We start from the raw sequence: 27,647 nt of genomic DNA on the forward strand, positions 1-27,647 counted from the left end.
TTATCATCACCAGGTGCATGCTGACCAATAAAATACTATAGCATAGACATGTATTGTATTGCATGCATTCATTCGAGTCACCTGTCTAATTTCCTATCTTTTTAGTTTTGTCAGAAGAAAAAACGATTGCGGTCACGTAAGGAGAGGAACCACATGTATCAGAAACGTAGTTCAAAACACAAGCTTAAGTCACGTGACAATGCGGTAAAGAAGATCCTAGATCCATTTAGTGTAAAAATAAGAAATTATGCTTCTTTTATCTTGGTCATTTCAGAACGGTTTTGTGTAATTGTAGAGGATAGTGTTGTATATTTGTGGATATGTAAGAAAAGAAAAAAACAGAACACAAACAGCGCAACCTGTGTCGTTACCCAAGATAGGAGTAGTATTGGTGAGTGACAATGAACTGCTCACCTTTTGGCTATTGCGCTCTGAGAACATCACCAATGGTCGTCTTATAAGTTATAGCTGTGTTCCTGGTAAAGAGCTGCCTACAAAGAGTTCACCTACACCACTCTTGATAAACACCCCCAATTCTCTACACCTTCCCTGTCTGTGGCCCCAAGGCTGTTTTATTTAAACTGCAGCCGGTATTCTCTGATTGACTTATATGGCAATTGCTTGGATTTGGTCCCTCTGCCTACAAAAATAGAAGGTCAGGATCTTAAAAGAACTTCCTATTGTATACCGAAGAAGCAGCTATGTATTAAAGGGGTATTCCAGGAAAAAAAACTGTTTTATATATATCAACTGGCTCCAGAAATTTAAACAGATTTGTAAATTACGTCTATTAAAAAATCTTAATCCTTTCAGTACTTATGAGCTTCTGAAGTTAAGGTTGTTCTTTTCTGTCTAAATCCTCTCTGATGATACCTGTCTCGGGAAACGCCCAGTTTAGAAGAGGTTTGCTAAGGAGATTTGCTTCTAAACTGGGCGTTTCCCGAGACAGGTGTCATCAGAGAGGATTTAAACAGAAAAGAACAACCTTAACTTCAGAAGCTCATAAGTACTGAAAGGATTAAGATTTTTTAATAGACGTAATTTACAAATCTGTTTAACTTTCTGGAGCCAGTTGATATATTAAAAAAAGTTTTTTTCCTGGAATACCCCTTTAACCTACCTAACTCATTCCTAACCTGTCCTGCAGCAGACATTGCTACGTAATCCCTGTTACCTATCCTTAAAATATATCTAAACTATAAGAGTGTCCAGGATGATTCAAAGGGGTTGTCCCACAATTAAATATCATATTCTGTGTATAGATCATAAAAGTCTAACAAAGTTTGGCATTTACATGCTGTTAAAAACATGATCCAGTGGAAAGTTAGGACATTTATTAATGTTGTGTGCCACCTGTTGTTCATATCAGATGGTAATGTCCCCATCTAACTAATGTGCTGAGTGCTGTAGGACACACATGCTCTGTCAGTGTCCCACATTGAGGTCTCAGCAAAGCAACCAATAGAAATGGTTCCCTGCTGTGCTTGTTAAAAAGAATCAGAAATGTATGGCTATATAACCAAAAAGACTCCTTCTGAGGGGAATAATAGGGGGCAATATTGTCAACTGCCAGAGGAGGGAGGAAACGTATTCTGTCCAGAACCTAAACAACAATAAAAAACGTGGTCTCAAATGGCTGGAGGTGCTCAACCCCAAATGCAGTTGTGCATTTATACTGGGGGAGCAGATCCTGCCCTTGTAGTCCGTTGCTAGGGGGGATCCCCAGCATAAAAATGCACACAATGGAGGATACTTGGATGTGTAACAATTAGAATAATACAATACAGAAATTTAGGTGCACTACTGTGGTAGATGTATACAATGACATTGGCTAATCCCTCAACACTGATGTTAAAATTTAGACATTCGCTAGTATAGCCTTATATGATGGACATGCCAGAGCCCGCACACCAACGCCAAAGTTTCTCAAATGGCACGGGACCTAACACTAAACCTACCTGTGTGTGATAAGCAAAACAGGGGCCAGTGGGCAATTACGACAGTATTAGGCCGACTCACAGCCTCCGCCCAGGTACCCTCCAGCGTGGCAAAGCACACATACAATGGGAGGAGGGAGACAGGCTGCAAGCCCCAGCTAAGTTGGCTAATATAGGTGCATGGCCTCACAGGTGCAACCTTAATGCTGCCTGGAAAATGTTCAAGGCGCATTACATTTGGAGTTTATACACCTCCAAGTATAAATTTTAAACAACAACAAAAAATGTGGTCTCAAATGGCTGGAGGTGCTCAACCCCAAATGCAGTTGTGCATTTATACTGGGGGAGCAGATCCTGCCCTTGTAGTCCATTGTTAGGGGCGATCCTCAGCATAAAAATGCATACAATGGAGGATGCCTGCAGCGGACTACAAGTGCCACAATAGAATCCTACACCAGATAGAGAAACCTTGGCGTTGGTGTGCGGGCTCTGGTATGTCCTTCATATAAGGATATACTGGCGAATGTCTCAATTTTAACATCAGTGTTGAGGGATTAGCCAATGTCATTGTATACATCTACCACAGTAGTGCACCTAAATTTCTGTATTGTATCTGTCCAGACCCTACCCAGCAATATGAATTTTCATCAGCACCAAAGATGATATTGGCACCAAATAAGTATTTTCTATGCTATAAACATTGTAAGTGATGGTCAAAAAACTATTAATAGCAGTCCTGGGCTCTTAATATGAAATGCTTTCATGGAATGAATCCCTTCTTAATACAGTTTTAAGGGCCCTGGACTTTTTAACTGGCCTCTCTGTTCTGTGGATCAGTGATTGTCCAGGAGTCAGACCTGATCATTGTATATTTATGGCCATCTAGTAAATGCATTCCTGAAAGCTCATCATAGGGATTGTGTCTGTCTGACAAAATGGATAAACAGTCTTTATTCCCTCCTGCATTGTCATATTGATACATCAGAGGTTTTGATAAGTGATTGTCCTGTTGCTGAGACCCCCACCAGCCACTAAAATGAAGTGGCCGAATAACTGGGCTGAGCTCTGTATCCTGTCCCTTCGATTTGGCTCTGCTCAAGAAGCTGAGCGAGAGGTATACTGGTTTATAGAAAGTCCAATAGACTTTCTGTGATTGCCTGCAATATAAATGCCCCATATGTGGATGTAAAGTGCTCTGCTGGCACTCTACAATGCTCAGAAGAGAAGGAACGCCATTGGGCTTTTGGAGAGAGAATTTGGCTGGAAGTGAAGGCACTGTGCGTTTTCAAAGCCCCCATGGTGCCAGAAGAGTGGACCCCCCCACATGTGACCCCAATTTGGAACTACATCCCTCACAGAATGTAGTAAGGGGTGCAGTGAGCATTTACACCCCACAGGTGTCTGACAGATTTTTGGAACAGTGGGCTGTGCAAATGAAAAAGGAAATACGACAGGGCTCCGAAGTGAGAGAGCGCCATGCGTATTTGAGGCCTAAATTAGGGATTTGCATAGGGGTGGACATAGGGACATTCTACGCTAGTGATTCCCAAACAGGGTGCCTCCAGCTGTTGCAAAACTCCCAGCATGCCTGGACAGTCAATGGCTGTCCGGCAATACTGGAAGTTGTTATTTTGCAACAGCTGGAGGCTCCGTTTTGGAAACAGTGCCGAACCTGATGTTTTTCCTTTTTATTGGGGAGGGGGTGGACTGTGTAGGGGTATGTGTATATGTAGTGTTTTACTTTTTATTTTGTGTTAGTGTAGTGTAGTGTTTTTAGGGTACATTCACATGGGCGGGGGTTCACAGTGGGTTTCCCGCAGGGAGTTTGAGCCTCAGCTGAAAATTTGCCGCAGCTCAAACTTGCAGCGACAAACTCGCTGTAAACACCCGCCCATGTGAATGTACCCTGTACATTCACATTGGGGGCAAATCTCCAGCTGTTACAAAACTACAACTCCCAGCATGCCCTTTTGCTGTCTGTGCATGCATGCTGGGGGTTGTAGTTATGCAGCATCTGGAGGCACACTGGTTGCAAAACACTGAGAGTTTGTTACTTAACTCAGTGTTTCCCCACCCATGTGCCTCAAGCTGTTGCAAAACTACAACTCACAGCATGCATAGTCTGTCAGTGCATGCTGGGAGTTATAGTTTTGCAACAGGTGGAGGCACACTGGATGGGAAATACCGAGTTAGCAAACAGACAATGTTTCCCAACCAGTGTGCCTCCAGTTGTTGGGAACTACAACTCCCAGCATGCCCAGACAGCCGAAGGGCATGCTGGGAGTTGTAGTTTTGCAACAACTGGAGGAGAACAGTTTGGAGACCACTGTGTAGTGGTCTCCAGACTGTAGTCCTCCAGATGTTGCAAAACTTAAATTCCAAGCATGCGCAGACTGCCCAGTCATGCTGGGAGTTGTAGTTCGGCAACATCTAAAGGGCTTGATGTTACAGAACTACAACTCCCAGCATGCCTGGACTGTGTGAGCATGCTGAGAGTTATAGTTATGCAACATCTGGAAGAGCACAGATTGGAGACCACTGCACAGTGGTCTCCAAACTGTGGCCCTCCAGATGTTTCAAAACTACAACTCCCAGCATGACCAGACAGCCAAAGGCAGCTGTATACTACAGAGGAATTTTTTTTCTTTTTGGATTTCTTTTCTGTCTGTCCACAGTGCTCTCTGCTGACACCTCTGTGTGTATCAGGATCTGTCCAGAGCAGGAGAAAATCCCCATAGCAAACATATGCTGCTCTGGACAGTTCCTAAAATGGACAGAGGTGTCAGCAGAGAGCACTGTGGACAGACAGAAAATAAATCCAAAAAGAAAAGAATTCCCTCTGTAGTATTCAGCAGCTAATAAGAACTGGAAGGATTAAGATTTTTTCTTAGAAGTAATTTACAAATCTGTTTAACTTTTTGGCACCAGTTGATTTAAAAAAAAATGTTTTCCACCGGAGCACCCCTTTAAGAAAATCTTAGGGGAGATTTATCAAATCCTGTGCAAAGGAAAAGTGGAGCAGTTGCCCCTTTCAACCAATCCAATATGATCTTTTTTTTTTTTTTTCTTAATTTTATTAAAGCCTCAAAATTTAAAAAGCAATCTGGTTGCACAACTTGTCAGCTTTTCCTTTGATAAATCCCCTCCCCTCTTTTTGATCACAGTGTCTCATTACACTCTTATAGGACATTTCTGAGGCACCAAACCAAACCGCCAAATCCACCAACTCAAAAAATTCTGGTAAAGTTGATGTAGAGAAAAAGAAACTAAAGGTAAGTGACTAGGTGACTCAAAAATATGTCTTTTGTACTCTCACCATATTTACTACAAATAACTCATCTACATTTGTTATTGGGATTGCCTGTGAGGAGTTAAAGGGAACGTATCACCTAGATCAGGGGTCGGCAACCTGCATGTGGCTCTTTTACATCTTTGCCGCGGCTCCGGTGTGAGGTGAAAAAGGGAGGGGCAAGTTTTCCGAAGCTACAGCAGGGAGGATCGAGGGCAGAGCCATGGGTTTGATTTTTTCACCGCACGTCTGTAGACAATTAAGCCACGCCCCCTCACAGAGGATGGAGAGCACAAGAGACAGCATAATACAAGGAGACAGTGGGGACGGACACAGCTCCTCCCTCTCCCCTTCTCTGTACAGACAGGACCTCATTTTTCACAGGGAGGTTTCATGTTTTCACGGGGGAAAAGCTCCTCCCCTCCCCCAGTTCTGTACAGACAGGACCTCATTTTTCACAGGGAGGTTTCATGTTTTCACGGGGGAAAAGCTCCTCCCCTCCCCCAGTTCTGTACAGACAGAACCTCATTTTTCATGGGGAGGTTTCATGTTTGCACAGGGGAAACACAGAGCGGGTGAGGGGAGAGGAGACATATTGCATTGCAGGGGCAGATTTCTATGTGTGAGGAGACATATTACACAGGCTGGGGATGTAAAGACTGCAGGGGAATAAATATCATACTGGGAATGATGGGGGGGGGTGGGGGGACTGCTGAATGACATGCTGGGAGTTGTAGTCCCTCTTATGTGTGTGTATGCCAGTGTTTCCCAACCAGGGAATGCTGGTAGTAGTAGTTTTGCAACATCTGGAGGCACCCTGATTGGGAAACACTGGTGTATGAACTGCAACTCCCTGGAGATTACTGATATAATAGGTGTTGGTGAACTACAACTCCCAGGAGACTACTAAGATATAATAGAGGTGTTGGTAAACTACAACTCCCAGGAGACTACTAAGATACAATAGAGGTGTTGGTGAACTACAACTCCCATGAGACCACTCAGTAGTCTCCTGGGAGTTGTAGTTCACCAACACCTCTATTGTATCTTAGTAGTCTCCTGGGAGTTGTAGTTCACCAACACCTATATTGTATCTAAGATATAATAGAGGTGTTGGTGAACTACAACTCCCAGGAGACTACTAAGATACAATAGAGGTGTTGGGGAACTACAAACTCCCAGGAGACTACTGAGATACAATAGAGGTGTTGGTGAACTACAACTCCCAGGAGAATACTGATACAATATAGGTGTTGGTGAACTACAACTCCCAGAAGACTACTGAGATACAATAGAGGTGTTGGTGAACTACAACTCCCAGTAGACTACAGAGGCAGCACGCTGGTGTTATACCACAGACTGAAGACTCCTGAATAACACATGCTGGGAGTTGTAGTCCCTTTTGTGTGTGTATGCCAGTGTATCCCAACCAGGGCATCAGAGGGGAGGGGGGTTTTGCGGCTCCCAGTTTTTTTTCTTTTCTTCGGAAACGGGTCCAAGTGGCTCTTTTTGTCTTAAAGGTTGCAGACCCCTGACCTAGATTGTATTTTTACTTATTAGAACCAGATACTGATGTACTTTTTTTCTATTCTATTTCAGTTTCTATTTTCTGATTGTCATTTTTTCTATAACATTTTTTGGTACATTATTATGGGTCAGCCATCCAGCCTAAGCTTTTTTAACAGTATTTGGAAATAAGCTTTACTGCATGCACCATGGACATAAGCAACAATAGACATAAGCTGTCCCATTGTAATGAATTGGAAAGGCTTCTGTACATGCTCTGTGACCTTTACAGTGGGGATCAAAAGTTTGGGCACCCCAGGTAAAAATTTGTATTAATGTGCATAAAGAAGCCAAGGAAAGATGGAAAATCTCCAAAAGGCATCAAATTACAGATTAGACATTCTTATAATATACAAAAGTTAGATTTTATTTCCATCATTTACACTTTCAAAATAACAGAAAACTAAAAAATGGCGTCTTTCAAAAGTTTGGGCACCCTGCAGAATTTATAGCATCCATTCCCCTCTTTGCAAAGCTGAGGCCTGCCAGTGTCATGGATTGTTCTCAATCATTATCTGGGAAGACCAGGTGATGTCAATCTCAAAGGTTTTAAATGCCCAGACTCATCTGACCTTGCCCCAACTCATCTGACCTTGCCCCAAAAATCAGCACCATGGGTTCTTCTAAGCAGTTGTCTAGAAATCTGAAACTGAAAATAGTTGACGCTCACAAAGCTGGAGAAGGCTATAAGAAGATAGCAAAATGTTTACAGATGTCAATATCCTCTGTTCAGAATGTAATTAAGAAATGGCAGTCATCAGGAACAGTGGAAGTCAAAGCAAGATCTGGAAGACCAAGAAAAATATCAGACAGAACAGCTTGCAGGATTGTGAGAAAAACAATTCAAAACCCACGTTTGACTGCACAATCGCTCCAGAAAGATCTGGCAGACACTGGAGTCGTGGTACACTATTTTACTATAAAGAGATACTTGTACAAATATGGTCTTCATGGAAGAGTCATCAGAAGAAAACCTCTTCTACGTCCTCACCACAAAAATCAGCGTTGGGAACTTTGCAAATGAACATATAGACAAGCCTGATGCATTTCGGAAACAAGTTCTGTGGACCGATGAGGTTAAAATTGAACTTTTTGGCCGGAATGAGCAAAGGTACGTTTGGAGAAGAAGGGGAACAGAATTTAATGAAAAGAACCTCTGTCCAACTGTTAAGCATGGGGGTGGATCAATCATGCTTTAGGGTTGTATTGTAGCCAGTGGCACAGGGAACATCTCACGAGTAGAAGGAAAAATGGATTCAATAAAATTTCAGCAAATTTTGGATGCTAACTTGATGCCATCTGTGAAAAAGCTGAAGTTAAAGAGAGGATGGCTTCTACAACTGGATAATGATCCTAAACACACCTCGAAATCCATGGAGGATTACATCAAGAGGCGTAAACTGAAGGTTTTGCCACGGCCTTCACAATCTCCTGACCTCAACATAATTGAAAATCTATGGATAGACCTTAAAAGAGCAGTGCGTGACAGACAGCCCAGAAATCTCAAAGAACTGGAAGACTTTTGTAAGGAAGAATGGGCAAAGACACCTCAAACAAGAATTGAAAGACTCTGGGCTGGCTACAAAAAGCATTTTCATGCTGTGATACTTGCCAAAGGGGGCATTACAAGATATTAACTCTGCAGGGTGCCCAAACTTTTGCAGACGCCATTTTTTTGTTTTCTGTTATTTTGAAAGTGTAAATGATGGAAATAAAATCTAACTTTTGTTGACATATTATAAGAATGTCTAATCAGTAATTTGATGCCTTTTGGAGATTTTTCCATCTTTCCTTGGCTTCTTTATGCACATTAATACAAATTTTTACCTGGGGTGCCCAAACTTTTGATCCCCACTGTACAGACCTTTCCAGCAGCTTCCTTATCATTATTACTGAAAAAAAACAGGAAGTCTCATCTTAGTTTTGGGTCTAGTGGCCAAACTGAAAACTGCAAAATTTCAAGATTATTTAAAAATATTGATAGTAATAGGAAAACCAAAAACCCTTTAAAAATTTATTTTAACATTAAATCTTGATTTAAACATTAGGTAATTTTCTGACACATTCCCTTTAAAGATTCCATCATTTTTTGTCTTTCATGCTAAAATGAGCTCCGTTTTCTGAAAAGACCCATGCTTAGCAGAAAGGCTTGTCTAAATGGTTATAGAAACAGTGCCACCCCTGTCTATGGCCTGTTTTGGTGTGGCATCTTGGCCCGATTATAAGTTACTTAAATGGTGTGGAGTTGTAATACCAAAAGCAGACCTTGGATAATATTTTACTGGAAAAAAAATTGGACCACATTTTTTATTTTTGGATACTGTCTAATGTAGTGGTCTCTAACATCTGGCTCTTCAGCTGTTGTAAAGCTGCAACACCCAATAGATGGCTTCTGAAGCATGCTGGGAGTTGTTGGTTTTCAATAGCTGGTGGGACACAGGTTAGAGGTCACTGCCCTAGAGGTATGCCATGGATGCCCCAATGATACTTGGATATTTTAGCTCAGAAATCGATACGAAAAGGCCCATAGAAAAATCAGAACGTGGCCTTTCTCTTTGTGCTAGTCATTGGGGCTTCACCACTAATATGATGGGCAGTCCAGCACAAGTCAGGAGCCTGATGCTGCACTGACTCTCATCACTGACCTACAGCATGGGTTGGGGGTCTGTACTGCAGTGATAACACTGGTTACATGTGCACATAATTCATTTCCATGAATATTCCATTTGTAAAGTTACACTTTTTATATTGAAATGCATATTATTTTCCTTTGCCAGACTAAGTCAAATGAAAGCTCTTTGTCGCAATCTGATGTGGTGCAGACATCTACAGTGCAAGCGGCAGGTAAGAGAAGACAGTCTGACTTCTTCTGAGAGCCTGATGAGTGTGGGGTCCCTGGGAACATAAATATAGGTTGGGTTCAGATAATCCCTAGTCAGCTAGCTATTCTTGTGTGTTTGAAAATCTGAGGGAGTTCTGTGTGTTCTTTTTCTTGTATAAAACTTATTAAAAAGATCTGATAAAAAAAAGAAAGCCTATTCAGATAACAACATGTTCATTTCTATCTTGTTGCCAGAAAAATCCAGTGAGAAACCTATCCTGTCCTATGCCCGCAAGCCAGATTCTGTCTCTGTAAAGACCCAGCTTATCAATAGACTCCCAACCTCCTTTGTAGGTAAGATAGCTGCCCATGTGTACCAGATACCTGTTAAGTCCGTATGTGACCAAAATATTGGTTATAATGCAAACTGTACAAAAATGCCTAATTTCTTGTTCTTCAGGAGACTTTTCCTCCGTTGACCATGTCTGTCCCCGTCATGCTACAGTAAAGTCCCGCGAGCCTGCTGCTGGAAATCGTTTTCCTCTCATTATAACGGTCATCCAGAGAGCCAGCTTACCCCCGTACTCCAAAGACTCCTCTCCTATCAAACAGCACCCTCCACCTTTCCATGCCATGCTTGATTTCAGCAATGACCGAAGCCATGTGTCTGATCATATTCTGAAACGAGGTATGCACATCTTCTGGTCAAGAGAGCCAGGGAGTGTTTAAATGCTCACTTCTATCAATTTACCATAAGCAGGAAATGAATCCTCATACCAGGATAGTGGACAGGGACATGTAGGTTGTTTCTCTCTAAGCTATGCATCTGGAACCACTGATCTATGGCAAAGACACAGCCTCTTAAAGGGGTACTCCGCCCCTAGACATCTTATCCCCTATCCAAAGGATAGGGGATAAGATGTCAGATGGCCGCGGTTCCGCTACTGGGGAGCCCCGGGATCGCCGCTGCAGCACCGCGCTATCATTACTGCACAGAGCGAGTTCGCTCTGCACGTAATGACGGGCAATACAGGGACCGGAGCAGGTTTACGTAATGGCTCCGCCCCTCGTGACGTCACGGCCCTCCCCCCTCAATACAAGTCTATGGGAGGGGGCGTGGCCGTCATCACGCCCCCTGACATAGACTTGCATTAAGGGGCCTGGCTGTGACGTCACGAGGGGTGGAGCCATGACGTCACGCTGCTCCGTCCCCTGTATCGCCCATCATTATGCACAGAGCAAACTCGCTCTGTGCAGCAATGATAGCGCAGTGCCGCAGCAGCGATCCCGGGGCTCCACAGCAGCGGGACCCTGGCGATCTGACATCTTATCCCCTATCCTTTGGATAGGGGATAAGATGTCTAGGGGTGGAGTACCCCTTTAAGTAAGCATCCCCACCACCATACTAGTCAAATTGGATTACTATGTTGCATCATGTATAGCTAGCACATCTTGCTCCAATAATGCTCCATGGAGATGCTGGACGTTTCCAAGTGCTGAACTCGGAAATGTTTGGTGACACTGTAGAGAATAAATGGAGCACTGGCTGCCCACACGTGGTGTGTTCCATTCATTCAGTTTTTTGGGATTGGTGGGGGTCCCAGCATCATACCCCAGTGATCTACTTGTTATTCTCTATCTCATAGGGATATCAGGCTGAGATGGGAATACACCTTTAATTCTAATTTTCATCCATCCTTCTCTTATTTAGAAAAGTCCTTTACGTCTCGACCTCTCGTACCAGCTGTGGGAACTAAGCCATATAGGTAAGAAATTTTCAAGGCATTGTTAAAAGGACACTGTCATCAGATTTTAATATATATAATGCATGGCAGCGCATTATATATGGAAACATCTTCTTCCTTTCTATGCCTAGGAGACATTCCTACTGGCAGTGATGGTGAAGAAATGAAGTTTAAAAGGTGTCCCCCGCCAGTCTGCAAGTAGACCCCTGGGCAGGAGCCATCCTCTTCTAGTCCTGTCTGCTTGGGATATAGCCCTTCAGCATGATTACAGCCTCATCAGATGGGACTAGAAGTGCATGATGCCCAGGAGCCTACTTACAGGCAGGCAGAGGACCCTTCAAACTTGATTTCTTCAATATCACTGCCATCAGGAACCTCTCCCGGGCATGGTATAGAAGAAGGTTTTACCATACGTAGCACGGTGCCATGCTTTATATATGGTAAAAAAGGATTACAGGTTCCCTTTACGGGATCCATTCAAAAATATCCTGTTACTGAATACTTTTTGTATATACTTTACATTTTAAGCTTTGCAACAACTGAGAAACAGAAGCACTTAGAAACTTCTACAGTTGATCTGCAGCTGAGCCTCAGCCCTACAGGCCGGAAGAACAGCCGGGTGCGTCAGGGATCACTTATTGCTCTGGTGACTTCAGGTGAACATCCAGTCTCTACAGATGGGTCTATGATATCAACAATGAATCCTTTAAATCTCAGCCTTAGATGCCAATGTGTACAATAGCCTATTGTATTCTGTATACTTCTATGCCATGTTGCCTATGTGAATGCTTCTAAGGTCCTTTGTTGCATACCACCATGATCATTTCTTAAAGATTTCCATGGAATCTGTTACAAAAATCCCAGTGGTCCTCTGTATAAATTTGGAGGCACATGTATAGGTAATGTTGACCGTATTATCGACCCAGACAGTGTGCATGTAGAATAAGTCTAAATTCACACTTTTTTATGGAATGTTTTTAATTATGATAGATTGCAGTATTCTCCAGTGGGCATAAAGGGAACATGTGAAGTTGAAATGCCAGCATCATGTTATAGAAGCTGAGCAGATTGATATAGACAATTTAGAATAACTAATTCTGGGTTTTGAAGTCCAATGGGCTTGTGACTAGCAGTAAATTCTGTATGCATGCTCATACAGGTAAGGCTGTTTGTCATTGATTGAGAGCTCCAGTTTCTTAGCTAATAATGGGCAGGGATTTGAATGAAAGTTATACCGGTAAGTTTTTTACTGAATATTGTCTTACAAAAAATGTATATCAAGGTGCTCAGCTCCTCCTGCTCTTTAGCATGCTGCTGATAGATTAAACAGCAATTTCATAGTGAAAGATTCCCTTTAAAGGGGATGAGTACTCACTTGCCCCAATCCCCCACTGTTCAGCACTTTCTTTTCTTGGTCTCGACTCAGGGAATTGCTTGCTTAGCCAGAGACCAGGAAGAGCTGCACAATGGGATAGGGCACAGTCAGGACAGTGGTGGAGATTTTTCTTTTTACTCCAGCCTAAACCCATTGCAAAGTAAAAAACATTCCCTAAACAACCCCTTTAAGACCACCATTATCCATGTTTTCAGATTATTTGGATAACCTCCTGTTAAAACCAAAGAAGGATGCTTCACAGTCTGTACAATCATTGCCAATTTTAAGGAAGTCTGACTCTTTCAGCATGCAAGCCTCAGAAGACATAGCATTTTCCAAGGTAAAATTAACCTAGTTAGATTTATTAAATGTAAACCAGATATTTCTATGTGTCTGTTGGGGTTGCATTCATACAAATGACTAGGAGACCAGTTCTGTCATTTACAGATCCCACAGAAGTAAATGAGAAGTTTGGGAATGTTTCCCTTCTTCCATGTTTTAGGATCCCCTCTAACATGAATGCGGCCTTACATAAGATTTTTTTTTTTATGTCCGAGTTCTAAAACTTCTTTTATGATTTGTACTGTAACACCCCACCATTGTAAAGATATCCTTTTGCTGTCCGTACATTAAAATGTTGTTTTTAATCAGTTGATGAAAACCTGTCTGAGGCTGGGTTCACACTACGTTTTCCCCCATACGGGAGCGCATACGGCAGGGGGGAGCTAAAAGCTTGCGCTCCCGTATGTCACCGTATGCGCTCCCGTATGTCATTCATTTCAATGAGCCGACCGGAGTGAAACGTTCGGTCCGGTCGGCTCATTTTTGCGCCGTATGCGCTTTTACAACCGGACCTAAAACTGTGGTCAACCACGGTTTTAGGTCCGGTTGTAAAAGCACATACGGCCAAAAATGAGCCGACCGGACCGAACGTTTCACTCCGGTCGGCTCATTGAAATGAATGACATACGGGAGCGCATACGGTGACATACGGGAGCGCGAGCTTTTAGCTCCCCCCTGCCGTATGCGCTCCCGTATGGGGGAAAACGTAGTGTGAACCCAGCCTGACACAGAACTGTTCACAGCTGAGGGTTTCTTACAATGTATTAGTATAAGCTGTCTTCTGTGAGGTTAATGCAGTAGAAATCTCTCTCCTATTTTAACTTCAGACACAATGTTAGTTTTAAAAAAGTGTTTCTGTTCAATGACAGCAAGCAGACATGTTGAAAATTATTAATTTCTAATGATAATTTGTTTTCCTTAGTCGTTAGTTTAATGAGCCCCAATAATAACTAATTAATCAAGTACCCCCAATAAAAAGGGAGATCACCCCAAGCCCACTGTGTCATAACAAAAACTATACTATAACTTGACATAGATAAGAAGAAAAAGAAGGGGCATTCACAAATCTTCGCTTGCTCAGACCTTTATTGGGTGGTTGACGGCAGCAGGGACGCCAGGCAGATCTTTATGCCACACCAGATCAGAGACAAACAGAAGCCATGATGGTAATAGCTATTTTGCGCCGCTCCTGGCGCTTCTCCAGACCACACCTACTCTGTGATGTTGGCTAGGTAAGAATACCTGCTGGCCAGGTTCGTCACTGGAGGCGTTCACCATAAACAGTGGGAATTTGCGTGTTAGATACATACATGTGCAAATAAACATACATAACACAATAAGATCCTGATAGTACAGCATTACTATTAATAAACTACACTAGAATAAGGAACAATACATTATATAAAAGTGCTCATGTCTAAACGGTCATTTAGACCAAAACTACCCTGTGCTTTAGTTCTGATGATCTATTTACCTTCCCATTGCAATAAAGCTTTTCTCCTATCAATTCCTCTCTTAAACTCTATTTTCTCTTTTCCTAGAAATGACATGGCCTTCGCGTTACCGTTATGTTCCTCTCTTATGTGGGCGATTAACCTAGGGGATCCTTTATTCATTTTTATGGTATTCACATGTTCCCTAAATCTCACATTGAGAGCTCTTATCATACACCCTATGTAGAACCATTTGCAATCACAGATTATGGCGTAGACTACATGATTACTGTACAGAGATAGGAGAACCAGTTGCAGGTTCCACACCTGTAATTCCCTGGGCTCAGGCTTTTTCCTAGCCATGTCTCTTTCTTCGAGTCCTCTTTGAGTTTGCTTGTCGCTAATCTGTCTTTAATGCTTTAAAATTTTTAAACGCTATTAGTAGATCACTATTCGCATACTCTTTTAGGTCTGCATCTCTCTGTATTAGAAACCAGTTTTTATTTATGGATTTGTTTATTATTTTCTTCCTGATTCCTGATTGTTACTAATATTTTGGGGGGACCTGTTCTGATGCCTATTTTTTTTTCTCTTCTTCATCTGTTGTTTATTTTTCTGTAGTAGCTCTCTACGATTGACTTTTCCTGCTTTTCTCATCGCTTTTTTTAGGACATACATTCGGTAGCCTCTTGCTAGTAGCCGTTGCTTCAGTTCTTCTGCGTGTAGGAGATAATCACATTCTCTACTATTTATTCTTTTTAATTTCAAAACTTGTCCATAAGGGACCGCTGCCTTCGTATGTTTGGGGTGGTATCTATTAAAGTGCAGAAGTGCATTGCAAGCCGTGGGTTTACAAAACCCTTGTGTTACTAGGCTATCTTTTTCCAATGTGACCAAAACATCTAAGAACTCCAGGCTCTTTGGACCTACTTTCCAGGTAATTTTTAAGTTTATATTATTCACACTATTTAACATAAACTCAGTGAAAGTTTCCTCAGTATCTGACCACACCATTAAGATGTCATCGACAAATCGACAATAACAGGCAATGTGCCTCAGGTATGAGTTCTCAGCGGTAAATACAAATCTTTTTTCAAAGGCTGCCACGTACAAATTAGCCAATGTGTATGCAACCGGCGTGCCCATTGCTACGCCGTTGGTTTGCACATACCACTCATCCCCAAATCTTAGGACTGTATCCACACCATAGTGCTGGTCCATATACACTGCAAACTTCCCTGAGCTGATTACCGGAACCGCCAGTGCCGCCATATTTTTCTTTTTAGTATGAATAATGTTGGTCTTACAGTGTAGCCTGAGCACGGCGGGTTCAGCCATATAGATGAAAAAGACCCGTAGAAAGGGACTCGGAGTAACAAATGGAGTCGGAGGACTCGGCCAGCAACATGATGGAGGAATTGGAAGGTGCGTTTACAGCGGGATGCCAGGACGCGGACCAGTTTTTTGCAGCATGTAATGTAAAAGACGCAAGTGATGAGCGCAAAGAATCTAGAGTTTAAAGTGAGTAACCTTGCCGAAAGGAAACCAGGCTTTTCTTGACTCATAAGTCTCTGAAATCATATGCTGCCTGTGGGCAATTACCTCGGGGTCTTAGGAATTACAAAGAGCCTTCACAGTACACCGATGATCCTGCCTTTATAGAGAAATGGTCTAAAATACACCTGGACTATTTCCTCAGTATGTTGAGTTTGATCATTGCTCGACATGAGAAAGAGTATGAAGTGCTAAGGGAGGATTTGATGAAGGCAAGAATGGAGTTACGCGTCCGTCTGAACGACACCCAATATGAATCCTTCAATAAAAGAATAGAGAAAAAATTGGCAAATATCCAGCAACCATCAAGGATATCAAACAAGACAAATTGCTTCGGGATAAGTCGGACTTTGATGATGGAAAGATCTTTTGCCAACATAAAGAAGCATCAAAGGAAAACTAAAGGATGACGCAGAAGGACAGAATATTGGAAGACCGAGTCCGAATGAAGTGGATCTGAAGAGCACATTAATGGGGAAGAGAAAAAGAACCAGGACTTTACAGGAGGTGCAAATACCGGTGACACTGCTGTCCCTTTAGGGGGAAGAAATGTACGAGGAGGGGACGAAAGAAGAAACAGAGGATCAAAAAGGAAAACAGTGTTGTGCAAGTAGAAAAAAGGAACTGCAACCTCACTGTTGTCAACCTGTCCGATATGACACTGGATGATGCCATGATCTCAGTCCTATCAAAAGGACTTAATTACTGTGTAGCTGAGAACTTTGACGAGGTCACCTTTGAGATTGACCTCTTCAAAGCTCTCCGTAAGCTTAATTTGAAAAAGCTTTTTCAAAATAAATCCAATATGCATTTGAGAACCTAGGGAGAAATTCATGTAAGCATAGGACCATTAGGGTTTACAGTAATGGTAGAAGCCACACAAGCAGAGCTAAACTCTCTTGGCGATATGATAGAGCTATTGTCTGAGAATGATCCGGACTCTACTCCAGACACCTTATATATTCCCGAATTTACGAGGAATGGCATCCACTTTTTGCCCGCCTGTTCAGTCAGGGAGCAACATCAATATTTTCCATAAAAGAGTTCTTGTAGATATGAAAGCTTTAAGATACCCCCCTGCCCCTTCGAACCTAACCCCATAATTGTAAGCACTGCGGAATCTGTAGGCGCTATATAAATAAATAAAACGCAGGATGAAATGAAAGCGTTAGAAAACCGAGAAAAAAAGAGGATATAATAATTTTAAAAAATCAGATAAAGGGGGGGAATATCGTTGTTATGAAACGGAATACTATTTGGCTGAGGCAGAGCGTCAACTCAGTGATAAGAAATCCTACTGTAAACTAGCCAATAACCCCACACTTAAGATGATCACCAAGTTGCAAACCCTATTAAGGAACTATGTAGAAAGTGGCATTTTGTCAAAAAGAATGTCAGAGAAGCTGTTTCCTCTTAACCCATAAGAAGCTAACTGGTACTTTCTTCCTAAGATGCATAAAACATTAGTGTCCCCACTCGGGAGACCCATTGTCTCCGGGGTGGGGACACTAATGGAGCCACTGTCGAGATATATTGACTGGCTCTTACTCCCCCTGCTTGCTGAGATTCCTTCATTAGTTAAGGACACAAATGAGTTTCTCCTCACGTTGGAGGGGTTGAACTGGCCTAAAAATAGCATTATTGTGTCCATAGACATAGAAAGCTTGTATACAAGCATCTCACAAGCGGAGAGTGTAGAAGTAATCAGGGGCTTCTAACAGAAGTCAGACAAAAACCAGGGGTTTGTTAATTTTGTATGCACGCTTTGGATTTAATCCTGACAGGCAACTGTTTCAGGTTTGGGGACGAGTGCTATGTGCAAGCTGGCGGCGTAGCAATGGGCACGCCGGTTGCATGCACATTGGCTAATTTGTACATGGCAGCCTTTGAAAAAAGATTTGTATTTACCGCTGAGAACCCATACCTAAGGGAAGGTTGCCTGTTATAGTCGATTTGTCGACAACATCTTTATGGTGTGGTCAGATTTTGAGGAAGCTTTCACTGAGTTTATGTCACAGTTAAATAGCGTGAATAATATGAACTTAAAGTTTACCTGGAAAGTAGGTCCAAAGAGCCTGGAGTTCTTAGATGTTTTGGTCACATTGGAAGAAGATAGCCTGGTAACCCGAGGGTTTCGTAAACCCACGGCATGCAATGCACTTCTGCACTTTAATAGTTACCACCCCGAACATACGAAGGCAGCGATCCCTTATGGACAATTTTTAAGATTAAAAAGAATAAATAGTACAGAATGTGATTATCTCCTACAGGCAGAAGAACTGAAACAGCAGCTACTAGCAAGAGGCTACCGAATGTATGTCCTAAAAGAAACGATGAGAAAAGCAGGAAAAGTCAATCGTAGAGAGCTACTACAGAAAAATAAACAACAGACGAATAAGTGAAAAAATAGGCATCAGAACAGGACCCCCCAAAATATTAGTAACAATCAGGAAGACAGTCCACGTTTTTGTTTTTCATATAAATATAATCCGATGGCCAAAATAATAAAAGAATTTATAAAGAAAAACTGGTTTCTAATATAGAGAGATGCAGACCTAAAAGAGTATGGGAATAGTGATCCACTAATAGCGTTAAAAAATGTAAAAGCATTAAAGACATATTAGTGACAAGCAAACTCAAAGAGGACTCAAAGAAAGAGACATGGCTAGGAAAAAGCCTGAGCCCAGGGAATTACAGGTGTGGAACCTGCAACTGGTTCTCCTATCTCTGTACAGATAAATATGTTAATCTAGGAGGAGAGATAGTACAGTTCAAGGATAGCATGTGCTGCAGAAGAAATCATGTAGTCTACGCCATAGTCTGTGATTGCAAACGGTTCTACATAGGGTGTATGATAAGAGCTCTCAATGTGAGATTTAGGGAACATGTGAATACCATAAAAATGAATAAAGGATCCCCTAGGTTAATCACCCACATAAGAGAGGAACATAACGGGAACGCGAAGGCCATGTCATTTCTAGGACTAGAGAAAATAGAGTTTAAGAGAGGAATTGATAGGAGAAAAGCTTTATTGCAACGGGAAGGTAAATGGATCATCAGAACTAAAGCACAGGGTAGTTTTGGTCTAAATGACCGTTTAGACATGAGCGCTTTTATATAATGTATTGCTCCTTATTCTAGTGTAGTTTATTAATAGTAATGCTGTACTATCAGGATCTTATTGTGTTATGTATGTTTATTTGCATCTGTTTGTATCTAACATGCAAGGGTTAAATTCCCGGTGTTTATGGTGAACGCCTCCAGTGACATACCTGGCCAGCAAGTATTTTACCTGGCCAACGTCACAGAGCAGGTGTGGTCTGGAGAAGCATCGGGAGCGGCGTGAAATAGCTATTACCATCATGGCTCCTGTTTGTCTCTGGTCCGGCGTGGCATTAAGATCTGCCTGGCGTCCCTGCTGCCGTCAACCACCGAATAAAGGTCTGAGCAAGAGAAGATTTGTGAGTGCCCCTTCTTTTTCTTCTTATCTATGTTAACGTATGCTTTGCATATTCTCGGGGGACAGCACCACGGACGAATCTTAGGACCGTATCCACACCATAGCGCTGGTCCATATACACAGCAAACTTCCCTGAGCTGATTACCGGAACCGCCAGTGCCGGCATCTTTTTCTTTTTGGTACGGATACTATAACTTGAGTTGTGTGCTGCTGTTAGGTCTATGGGAAAACAAATTATTGTTAAAAAATCCTCTTATGTCCTACCAGCAGCACAGATGGGAGTAAGCAAGAAGACATGGCGTAACTATAGGGGGTACAGAGGTAGCAGTCGCACCAGGGCCCTGGTGCCTAAGGGTGCTTAAAAGCACATCTGCCCCATAAGAGACCAGTATTATACATTGCATATGGGGCCCTGTTGCAGATTTTGTGTTGCGTCCCAGAAGCTACAAGTTACTCCTCTACAAGAAGAGGACCCCATGGGAGGGCTCTCCTGCCTGGCAGAATTTAGCACAGTTCGCCCATCAATAAATCTGCACTGCCGATCAAGTCCAGAGAGGGAGTAGGATGAGGGGCAAGGACCGGAAGAGATACCTCTGTTTATATTTCAAAAGGGTGGAACTTTCACAGAGAAGGTCAGTAAAAACCTTAGGAGTACTCAATCTTGAAGAATTTTAGTGTAAAGTTTTAACCCTGTGAAGGCTTGCAGCTCACGGATCATCTTGGCAGAAATTACTGCTAGCATAAGTGACAACTTCCAGGTGATGTCTTAAATCTCTGCATCCTGCAGAGGCTCAAATAGGGAAGATGCTAACCCCTTGAGTACTACCAACAAATACTATTCCGGAATGATTTTTAAAAATTTTGGCTTTAAGCTCTCTGCCTATATAGACAAACTAAATCACTGAAATTTGAACTCTTAAAGGGGTACTTTACCTCTAGACATCTAATTCCCTATGCAAGTATAGGGGATAAGATGTCTGTTCGCGGGGGCCCTGCTGATGAGAACCCCCGCGATCTCTCCTGCAGCCCCCGAGTCATCAGCTCTAAGTTTGCTCCTTGGCTGATGACTCACGATACAGGGGCCGGCCGTTCGTGACGTCACGCCCTGCCCCTTAATGCAAGTCTATGGGAGGGGGCGTGGCCCCCTTTACGCCCCCTTCCATAGACTTGCATTATGGAGGCGGGATGTGACGTCATGATGGGGCGGAGCCATGATGTCACGGACTGCCAGCCCCTGTATCGTAAGTCATCAGCCACAGAGCAAACTTAGCTCCGTAGAACTGATGACTCCGGGGGCTGCAGGAGAGATCACGGGGGTCCCTGGTAGGCTGGGGTCGAATCTGTCAGGAATCCTAGTCTTAGGAATTTTGACATTCCAGAAGAAACTTTCATCCAATCTCCACAAGATGCGTGCGATCCAGCTAGCACTCCTTCAGTTTGCTCCTAAAATCCAAGGAAACACAGCAAGAGTCCACTTAGGTGACTTGACGGCAGTTCTCTACATCAGCAAGAACAAGATCTCAACCTGTCCTAAAAGAGATGGGAATGATACTGCATTGGGCAGAGATAAACCCTACCTATTTGTCTGCAATCCACATCTGTGGCTTCCTCTACGTGAAAGTAGACCGGCTAAATGGCAGTCTGCCGACAGTGTAGTGGTCTGGAGATTTTTAAATGGGGTATGCCAGAGGTGGATTTTATTGCAATAAGGTTCAACGCCAAGGTGGAGAGGTTTTGCACCCTATACATGTAGCACAAACCATTGGCGATAGATGCTCCCTTGAGGTTCAGGCTGGCGTACAACTTCCCTCTGTTTTCCTTAATTCCGAGGATATTAATAAAAACTCAATCAGGCGCAAGCCCTTAATAATATTGTGCAAATTAGAAGAAGGAAGAGACGGGAGCAACTCGCCCGAGACCCAAGAGGTTAACAAGGTACATTCTTTATTCCATAAAGTGCCAGTGCAAATATAGACCACGGGAGGCAGATGTTCCAGTGGGGGAGCAGCAGACAGCGGCGGGCCACGGTCCGTATTGTGCTATCAAAGCACTTCGTCAGGCCCCATAATAATATCCATCATTCCATTTTAGCCAAAGAGATCCTGGTTTACCCACCTCATTTTAATGAATAAAAGAGCAATATAAGGGGCTTCCCCCTCAGCAGACTCTGGTGTCGTGGGACACTCAGCTCCACTTAACTGTTCCACCTGACAGCCTGGAGGTTGATCAGTCCCTTCCTAGATAAGAAGGGCTTTCAAAGTCGGTCCTGAGAATCTTGTATCACTCAAGAGCAGATTCGACTAAGAGAACATACTCCCGGATCATGAGGATTTTCTCGGCTTGGTGCTCTTTCAAGGAGGTGGTGTCTGCAGATCCAGCTTAAAAGGGTACTCTGCCCCTAGACATCTTATCCCCTATCCATGGATAGGGGATAAGATGTCTGCTCGTGGGGGTCCCGTGAGGACCTTCAGTCCTCGAGCTGGATCCACCATCTGAGGGAAATGCAGGATTGACAAGTCAGGGAGCACAGGGTCCTTAGCCCTTTCAGGCTGCAATTCAACTTTTCTAGAATCTCCAACTGAAGAGGATGAAGGTGACATAACGCACAAGGGACCCTCTCTGCAGTGACATGAGCTTCTAAGTTCCCGGATGGGTACCAGATGAGGCACAGCCAGGAGCTCTGATGATTTCTGGACCTTGGACTCTACGAAGTAAGCCAGAGTGACATCTCAATGGAATTGATGATGATACCAAGGAACTTGATAGACATTGATGGCCTCACGTTTGACTTCTGCCAATTGATGATCCAACCAAGCTGGTGAAGTAACAAGAGCGCCACATAAAGTCAGGTGTGTCAGGACCGTTTGTGTAGAAGCTTTCAGAAGCCAGTCATCTAGATAAGGTACTATGGTCAATCCTTGAAGCTTAAGAGCTGCCACTACAGCAGCCACCACTCTATCTTCATGACAGAGACAAAGGTCTTATCCGCTCTGAAGACCCGTGGTCCTTGAGATCAGAAGGCTTCCCTTCGTCAACATCATGGTCCCCTGACCTAATGGACTTAAGTAACATTTGGGTCTTTTCTGATGGGAAAAACGCAGAAGGTGAATCTTTGTCAGAACAAGATGATAAAAGGGAGACCACAAAGGTCTTTCTTTAGACACCCCCGACAACTCTATCACCCTATGTAGGGAATGGTGACAGGAATGCTTATGAATGAGGAAGTCTTTCAGATCTCTAAACATAATCTTTAACCCAAATGACCATCTCCTGAATGGTTGGTTCCCACTAAGGCTGAACCCAAGCACAACAGCTTTTACAGCGGGAAACTGGTATGAGTCCTCCAATGGGGTATTGCAGTTAAAACACTCTTGGTTGAGGATTTTCATGCCAAACCCAAGTCAAAACCTTCCACAGGTAAGACATACTTGAAAAAACAAAGAAGAGTTAAGAAACAGAAAGCTTAGCGACAGCTTAAGCCAAACAGCTTTACAATTAGAAGCAGTAACAGAAGGTCAGAGCTATCCAGACAAACCACAGATGACTAAGCAACCAGGAACACAGACAAGAAAACTTGACTCCATTGGTTAGCTTGTAAGCATGTGCAGACAGAGACCGAGCACAGGAACTGACCGTCTTATATAGACCTGGCCAGTTCCACGCCCAGAAACCTTGCCCCCACAAGAAGAAGCAAAGAGACCACAAAAAACTATGAATGAAGCAGGTCAAAATAAATATAAACATAATCCCCAAGCCCTAACTTATCTGTCAAAGTATGAGGAAAAGTCTGTGTCTTGTCTGGTGAGGGCCGGAAGTGATGACAGAATCTGCCGTTGTCTCTTCCTCAAGATGGCGGTGCCCTCCAAGAGCTACGTGCAACCTCTGGACCACACCGCAGTGCAGACAGCAGCTGGGTTGAACATGAGCAAGAGGACGGAAAGTGGAGACCACCAGAAGCTGGGACACAGTGCAGTTGAAAAGCTGCAGGTAAACATAAAAAAAGAGGGAGAAAACTCTCTGCAGGGTTCCCTTAAGAAAAAAGGAGGGAGAAGATCACCAACAGCAAATCCCACTGTGCGGCAGGACAGAAATAAATACAGTGGGCTGGGGGTGATCGCCCTCTTTTTTAGGGTTGATTGATTGATTGATTTATTAATATTAGTTATTACTTGGGATCATCTAGTTAACCGACAGCAGCTAGTTGTAAAATGGAGAAATATAAAGTTATGCAGGTGATTTCTGGTTGGAAATTAGTTGTCACACGATGGAGTCCTGCCCTGGCAGCTAACACCTGTGACTTAATAGATGTTAAACTGTCACCCCAGCATCCCCTAACCTACCACTGCCATAAAATTCCAAAGTTTGTAGTTTTGCAAAAGCTAGAGAGTCTCACATTTTGGAGATCACAAGTGTAATTATGGATTCACCTGCAGTAGATTATGTTGCCTAAATTTTTGCATCTGTTTAAAACATATTTGTACTTTTAATAGAGTTTTAAGAACCAGCATGGTTGTGTTGCATTAACCATTTAGAGGTGACAAAGTGATTTTTTGGCTTTTCCTGCTGTTATTGAGCCCCTGAGCACTCCCTCCCTGGTGCACAGCTAATTCTCATTATCTCTATTTCCATGAGTGGGACCAGAGCTGGACTGTTTGCAAGCTGGTTCTCACACCTGAACTTCCATTCCCCTCAGGACAGCAGCTATTTCTTACTGCTATACCATGATGTAGTGCTGGAGAAAGCGCACTGGACTGAATAGGCTGGCAATGTGTTAAGAGGTGATTTACACAGTACAGAAATATAGATGGCATGGGGGGGGGGGGGAGAAGGGGGTCATTGATGTACTGGCTTTGCAAGGTGCTGTGTGTGCCAAAGGAAAAACAGCAATAGGAGGACACTAAAGAAGGGGATACCTCACAAAAACAGACCTGACCTAAGCAGTAAACTGCTGCTTCTGATGACAACAAGCTAAAGGGAGGAGGAAGATAGAGGATTACAATTAGGAGGCCGCACGGAGTACATAGTAAGAACACAAGTGATTATAGCTGTTCATTACAGCTAATCAGTGATTAGAGGAAAGCCTCGATTTTTACCTGTATGATTTTTACCTAGGATAAATGTAAATAGTCCTGGCTCCCTTCTGCACGCAGCACTTGCTAAGTCCCGCCCCTGCCCAATAACAATTCCTGTGTTATGTCCTGGGCTCTCTGCTGCTAGAGACATAGGGGGAGATTTATCAAAAACTGTGCTTAGGAAGAGCGGTGCAGTTGCTCATGGCAACCAATCAGATAGCTTCTTTCATTTTTCAAAGGTCTCTTTAAAAATGAAAGAAGCAATCTGATTAGTTGCCATGGGCAACTGCACCACTTTTCCTCTGCACAGGTTTTGATAAATCTCCCCCATAATTCCCTTAATAAGCAGAGAGCAGAAAAGTGAGACACCTAGTTGCCAACACTTAAGGTGTTTTTAAATACGTTTTGGTAAATGAACAAGGTTGGGAGAGATGGAAAAAGAGACTCGTGTGATCGCTTCACCACACCTAAGCTGATCCTCAGCTTTTTGGCGATCGTGGTTGTCAGGATCCAATGAGATGTGTAGAAATAGGGCTGCTGCACTCGGACCGATTCTGGACGCCCAATGGGGGACCAGCATAGAAATAGTAGAAAAGAGGCGGTCTTGGTGGCGCTGCTCAGCGTTGTTCACAGCAAGACTGACTCAGGCCGGCACAGGACAATAAATATTTTATTGCCAATACGGACAACGCGTTTTGGCACTTACAAAGTGCCTTCCTCAGCTCCAATTTGACAGTACTTAAAAAAACGCACATGAATGGAAATGTATATATACAGTCATGGCTGTAAATGTTGGCACCCCTGAAATTTTTCAAGAAAATGAAGTATTTCTCAAAGACAAGGATTGCAGTAACACATGTTTTTCTATACACGTTTATTCCCATTGTGTGTATTGGAACTTAACCAAAAAAGGGAGGAAAAAAAGTAAATTGGACATAATGTCACAGCAAACTCCAAAAATGAGCTGGACAAAATTATTGGCACCCTTTCAAAATTGTGGATAAATAAGATTGTTTTAAGCATGTGATGCTCCTTTAAACTCACCTGGGGCAAATAACAGGTGTGGGCAATATAAAAATCACCTGAAAGCAGATAAAAATGAGTGAAGTTAACGTAGTCTTTGCATTGTGTGTCTGTGTGTGCCACACTAAGTATGGACAACAGAAAGAGGGGAAGAGAACTGTCTGAGGACTTGAGAACCAAAATTGTGGAACAATATCAACAATCTCAAGGTTACAAGTCCATCTCCAGAGATCTATATTTGCCACAGTGCGCAACATTATCAAGAAGTTTGCAACCCATGGCACTGTATCTAATCTCCCTGGGCGTGGACAGAAGAGACAAATTGATGAAAGGTGTCAACGCAGGATAGTCCATATGGAGGATAAGCAGCCCCAAACAAGTTCCAAAGATATTCAAGCTGTCCTGCAGGCTCAGGGAGCATCAGTGTCAGCGCGAATATCCATTGACATTTAAATTCAATTAAACGCTATGGCAGGAGACCCAGGAAGACCCCATCGCTGACACAGAGACATAAAAAAGCGAGACTGCATTTTGCCAATATGAACTTGAGTAAGCCAAAATCCTTCTGAGAAACGTCTTAAGGACAGATGAGACCAAGAAAGAGCTTTTTGGTAAAGCACATCATTCTACTGTTTACGGAAAATGAAATGAGGCCTACAAAGAAAAGAACACAGAACCTACAGTGAAATATGGTGGAGGTTCAATGATGTTTTGGGGTTGTTTTGCTGCCTCTGGGTGCCTTGAATGTGTGCAAGGCATCATGAAATCTGATGATTACCAACGGATTTTGGGTCACACTGTACAGCCCAGTGTCAGAAAGCTGGGTTTGCGTTCGAGATCTTGGGTCTTCCAGCAGGACAATGACCCCAAACATACATCAAAGAGCACCCAGAAATGGATGGCAACAAAGCACTGGAGAGTTCTGAAGTGAGTCCAGATCTAAATACCATTGAACACCTGTGGAGAGATCTTAAAATTGCTGTTGGGAAAAGGCGCCCTTCCAATAAGAGAGACCTGGAGCAGTTTGCAAAGGAAGAGTGGTCCAACATTCCGGCTGAGGGTATGTTCACACTGAAGGTTTCCGCGAGTAATTCTGCTCACTTATTCCTCTCCAATTCATTCAGCAGTGAAAAACCCCATAGTATGTAATTACATTTCTGCTCCTCAGTTCACACTGAGGAATTTCCGCTAGCAGAATTCTGTCACTGAATTCCGTTCCGCATGAAGAACGAACATGTTCTTTCTTCATGCGGAATTCGCGTCCTAAGCCCATAGAACTCAATGTAAAAAAAAATTCAGTCCGCCACACTTCCGCACGGAATTTGCACAGAAATTGCGCGGATTTCGTGCGGAATTCGCGTAAATAAAAAAAAATATATTTTTTAAATAATGTCTCCTATGCTGCGTTGAATTCCGCACTGATTTCCGCACTGATCAGTGCGGAACGCCGCGCGGAATTCCACGAGGAAAAAAACGGTCATTTCTGAGCAGATTTTTTCAGCGAGAATTCCTTGCACATATTAATCAGTGTGAACATACCCTGAGAGGTGTAAGAAGCTTATTGATGGTTATAGAGAGTGGTGGTCAATGATTCGTCCTCTGATTGGTCCCCGGTAATTAGTGGTGTACCCCAAGGTTCAGTACTGGGCCCGCTGTTGTTTAATTTATTTATCAATGATATAGAGGATGGTATTAACAGCTCTGTTTCTATCTTTGCAGATGACACCAAGCTTTGTAGCACGGTACAGTCTATAGAGGATGTGCATAGGTTACAAGATGACTTGGATAGACTAAGTGTCTGGGCATCCACTTGGCAAATGAGGTTCAATGTGGATAAATGTAAAGTTATGCATCTGGGTACTAATAACCTGCATGCATCGTATGTCTTAGGGGGGATTAAACTGGCAGAGTCACTGGTAGAGAAGGATCTGGGTGTACTTGTAGATCACAGACTACAAAATAGCATGCAATGTCAGGCTGCTGCTTCCAAAGCTGGCAGGATATTGTCATGTATCAAAAGAGGCATGGAC

The 27,647-nt window shown here is 43.0% G+C and overlaps 1 protein-coding gene across 11 annotated transcripts in view; it reads left to right on the forward strand.

Moving 5' to 3' along the window:
- The window catches only part of AGBL2 (AGBL carboxypeptidase 2), a 146,191-nt gene that overhangs the window by 40,241 nt on the left and 78,303 nt on the right, over positions 1-27,647 (forward strand). For 4 of the 11 annotated variants that reach the window (XM_056526573.1, XM_056526564.1, XM_056526571.1 and 1 more), the window contains 9 exons: positions 106-204; positions 5,123-5,209; positions 9,570-9,636; positions 9,869-9,967; positions 10,074-10,301; positions 11,325-11,379; positions 11,887-12,014; positions 12,949-13,073; positions 23,372-24,143. In XM_056526573.1, the coding sequence (XP_056382548.1) occupies positions 106-204; positions 5,123-5,209; positions 9,570-9,636; positions 9,869-9,967; positions 10,074-10,301; positions 11,325-11,379; positions 11,887-12,014; positions 12,949-13,073; positions 23,372-23,662 (1,179 nt within the window). In that variant the 3' untranslated portion in view covers positions 23,663-24,143. Of the gene's footprint in view, positions 1-105; positions 205-5,122; positions 5,210-9,569; positions 9,637-9,868; positions 9,968-10,073; positions 10,302-11,324; positions 11,380-11,886; positions 12,015-12,948; positions 13,074-19,290; positions 19,312-23,371; positions 24,144-27,647 lie in introns of those variants that run through there. The other 7 variants (XM_056526566.1, XM_056526567.1, XM_056526569.1 and 4 more) reach the window with 4 other exon arrangements.

Source organism: Hyla sarda, chromosome 6 (genome assembly GCF_029499605.1).
Source record: "Hyla sarda isolate aHylSar1 chromosome 6, aHylSar1.hap1, whole genome shotgun sequence".
NCBI lineage: Eukaryota > Metazoa > Chordata > Amphibia > Anura > Hylidae > Hyla > Hyla sarda.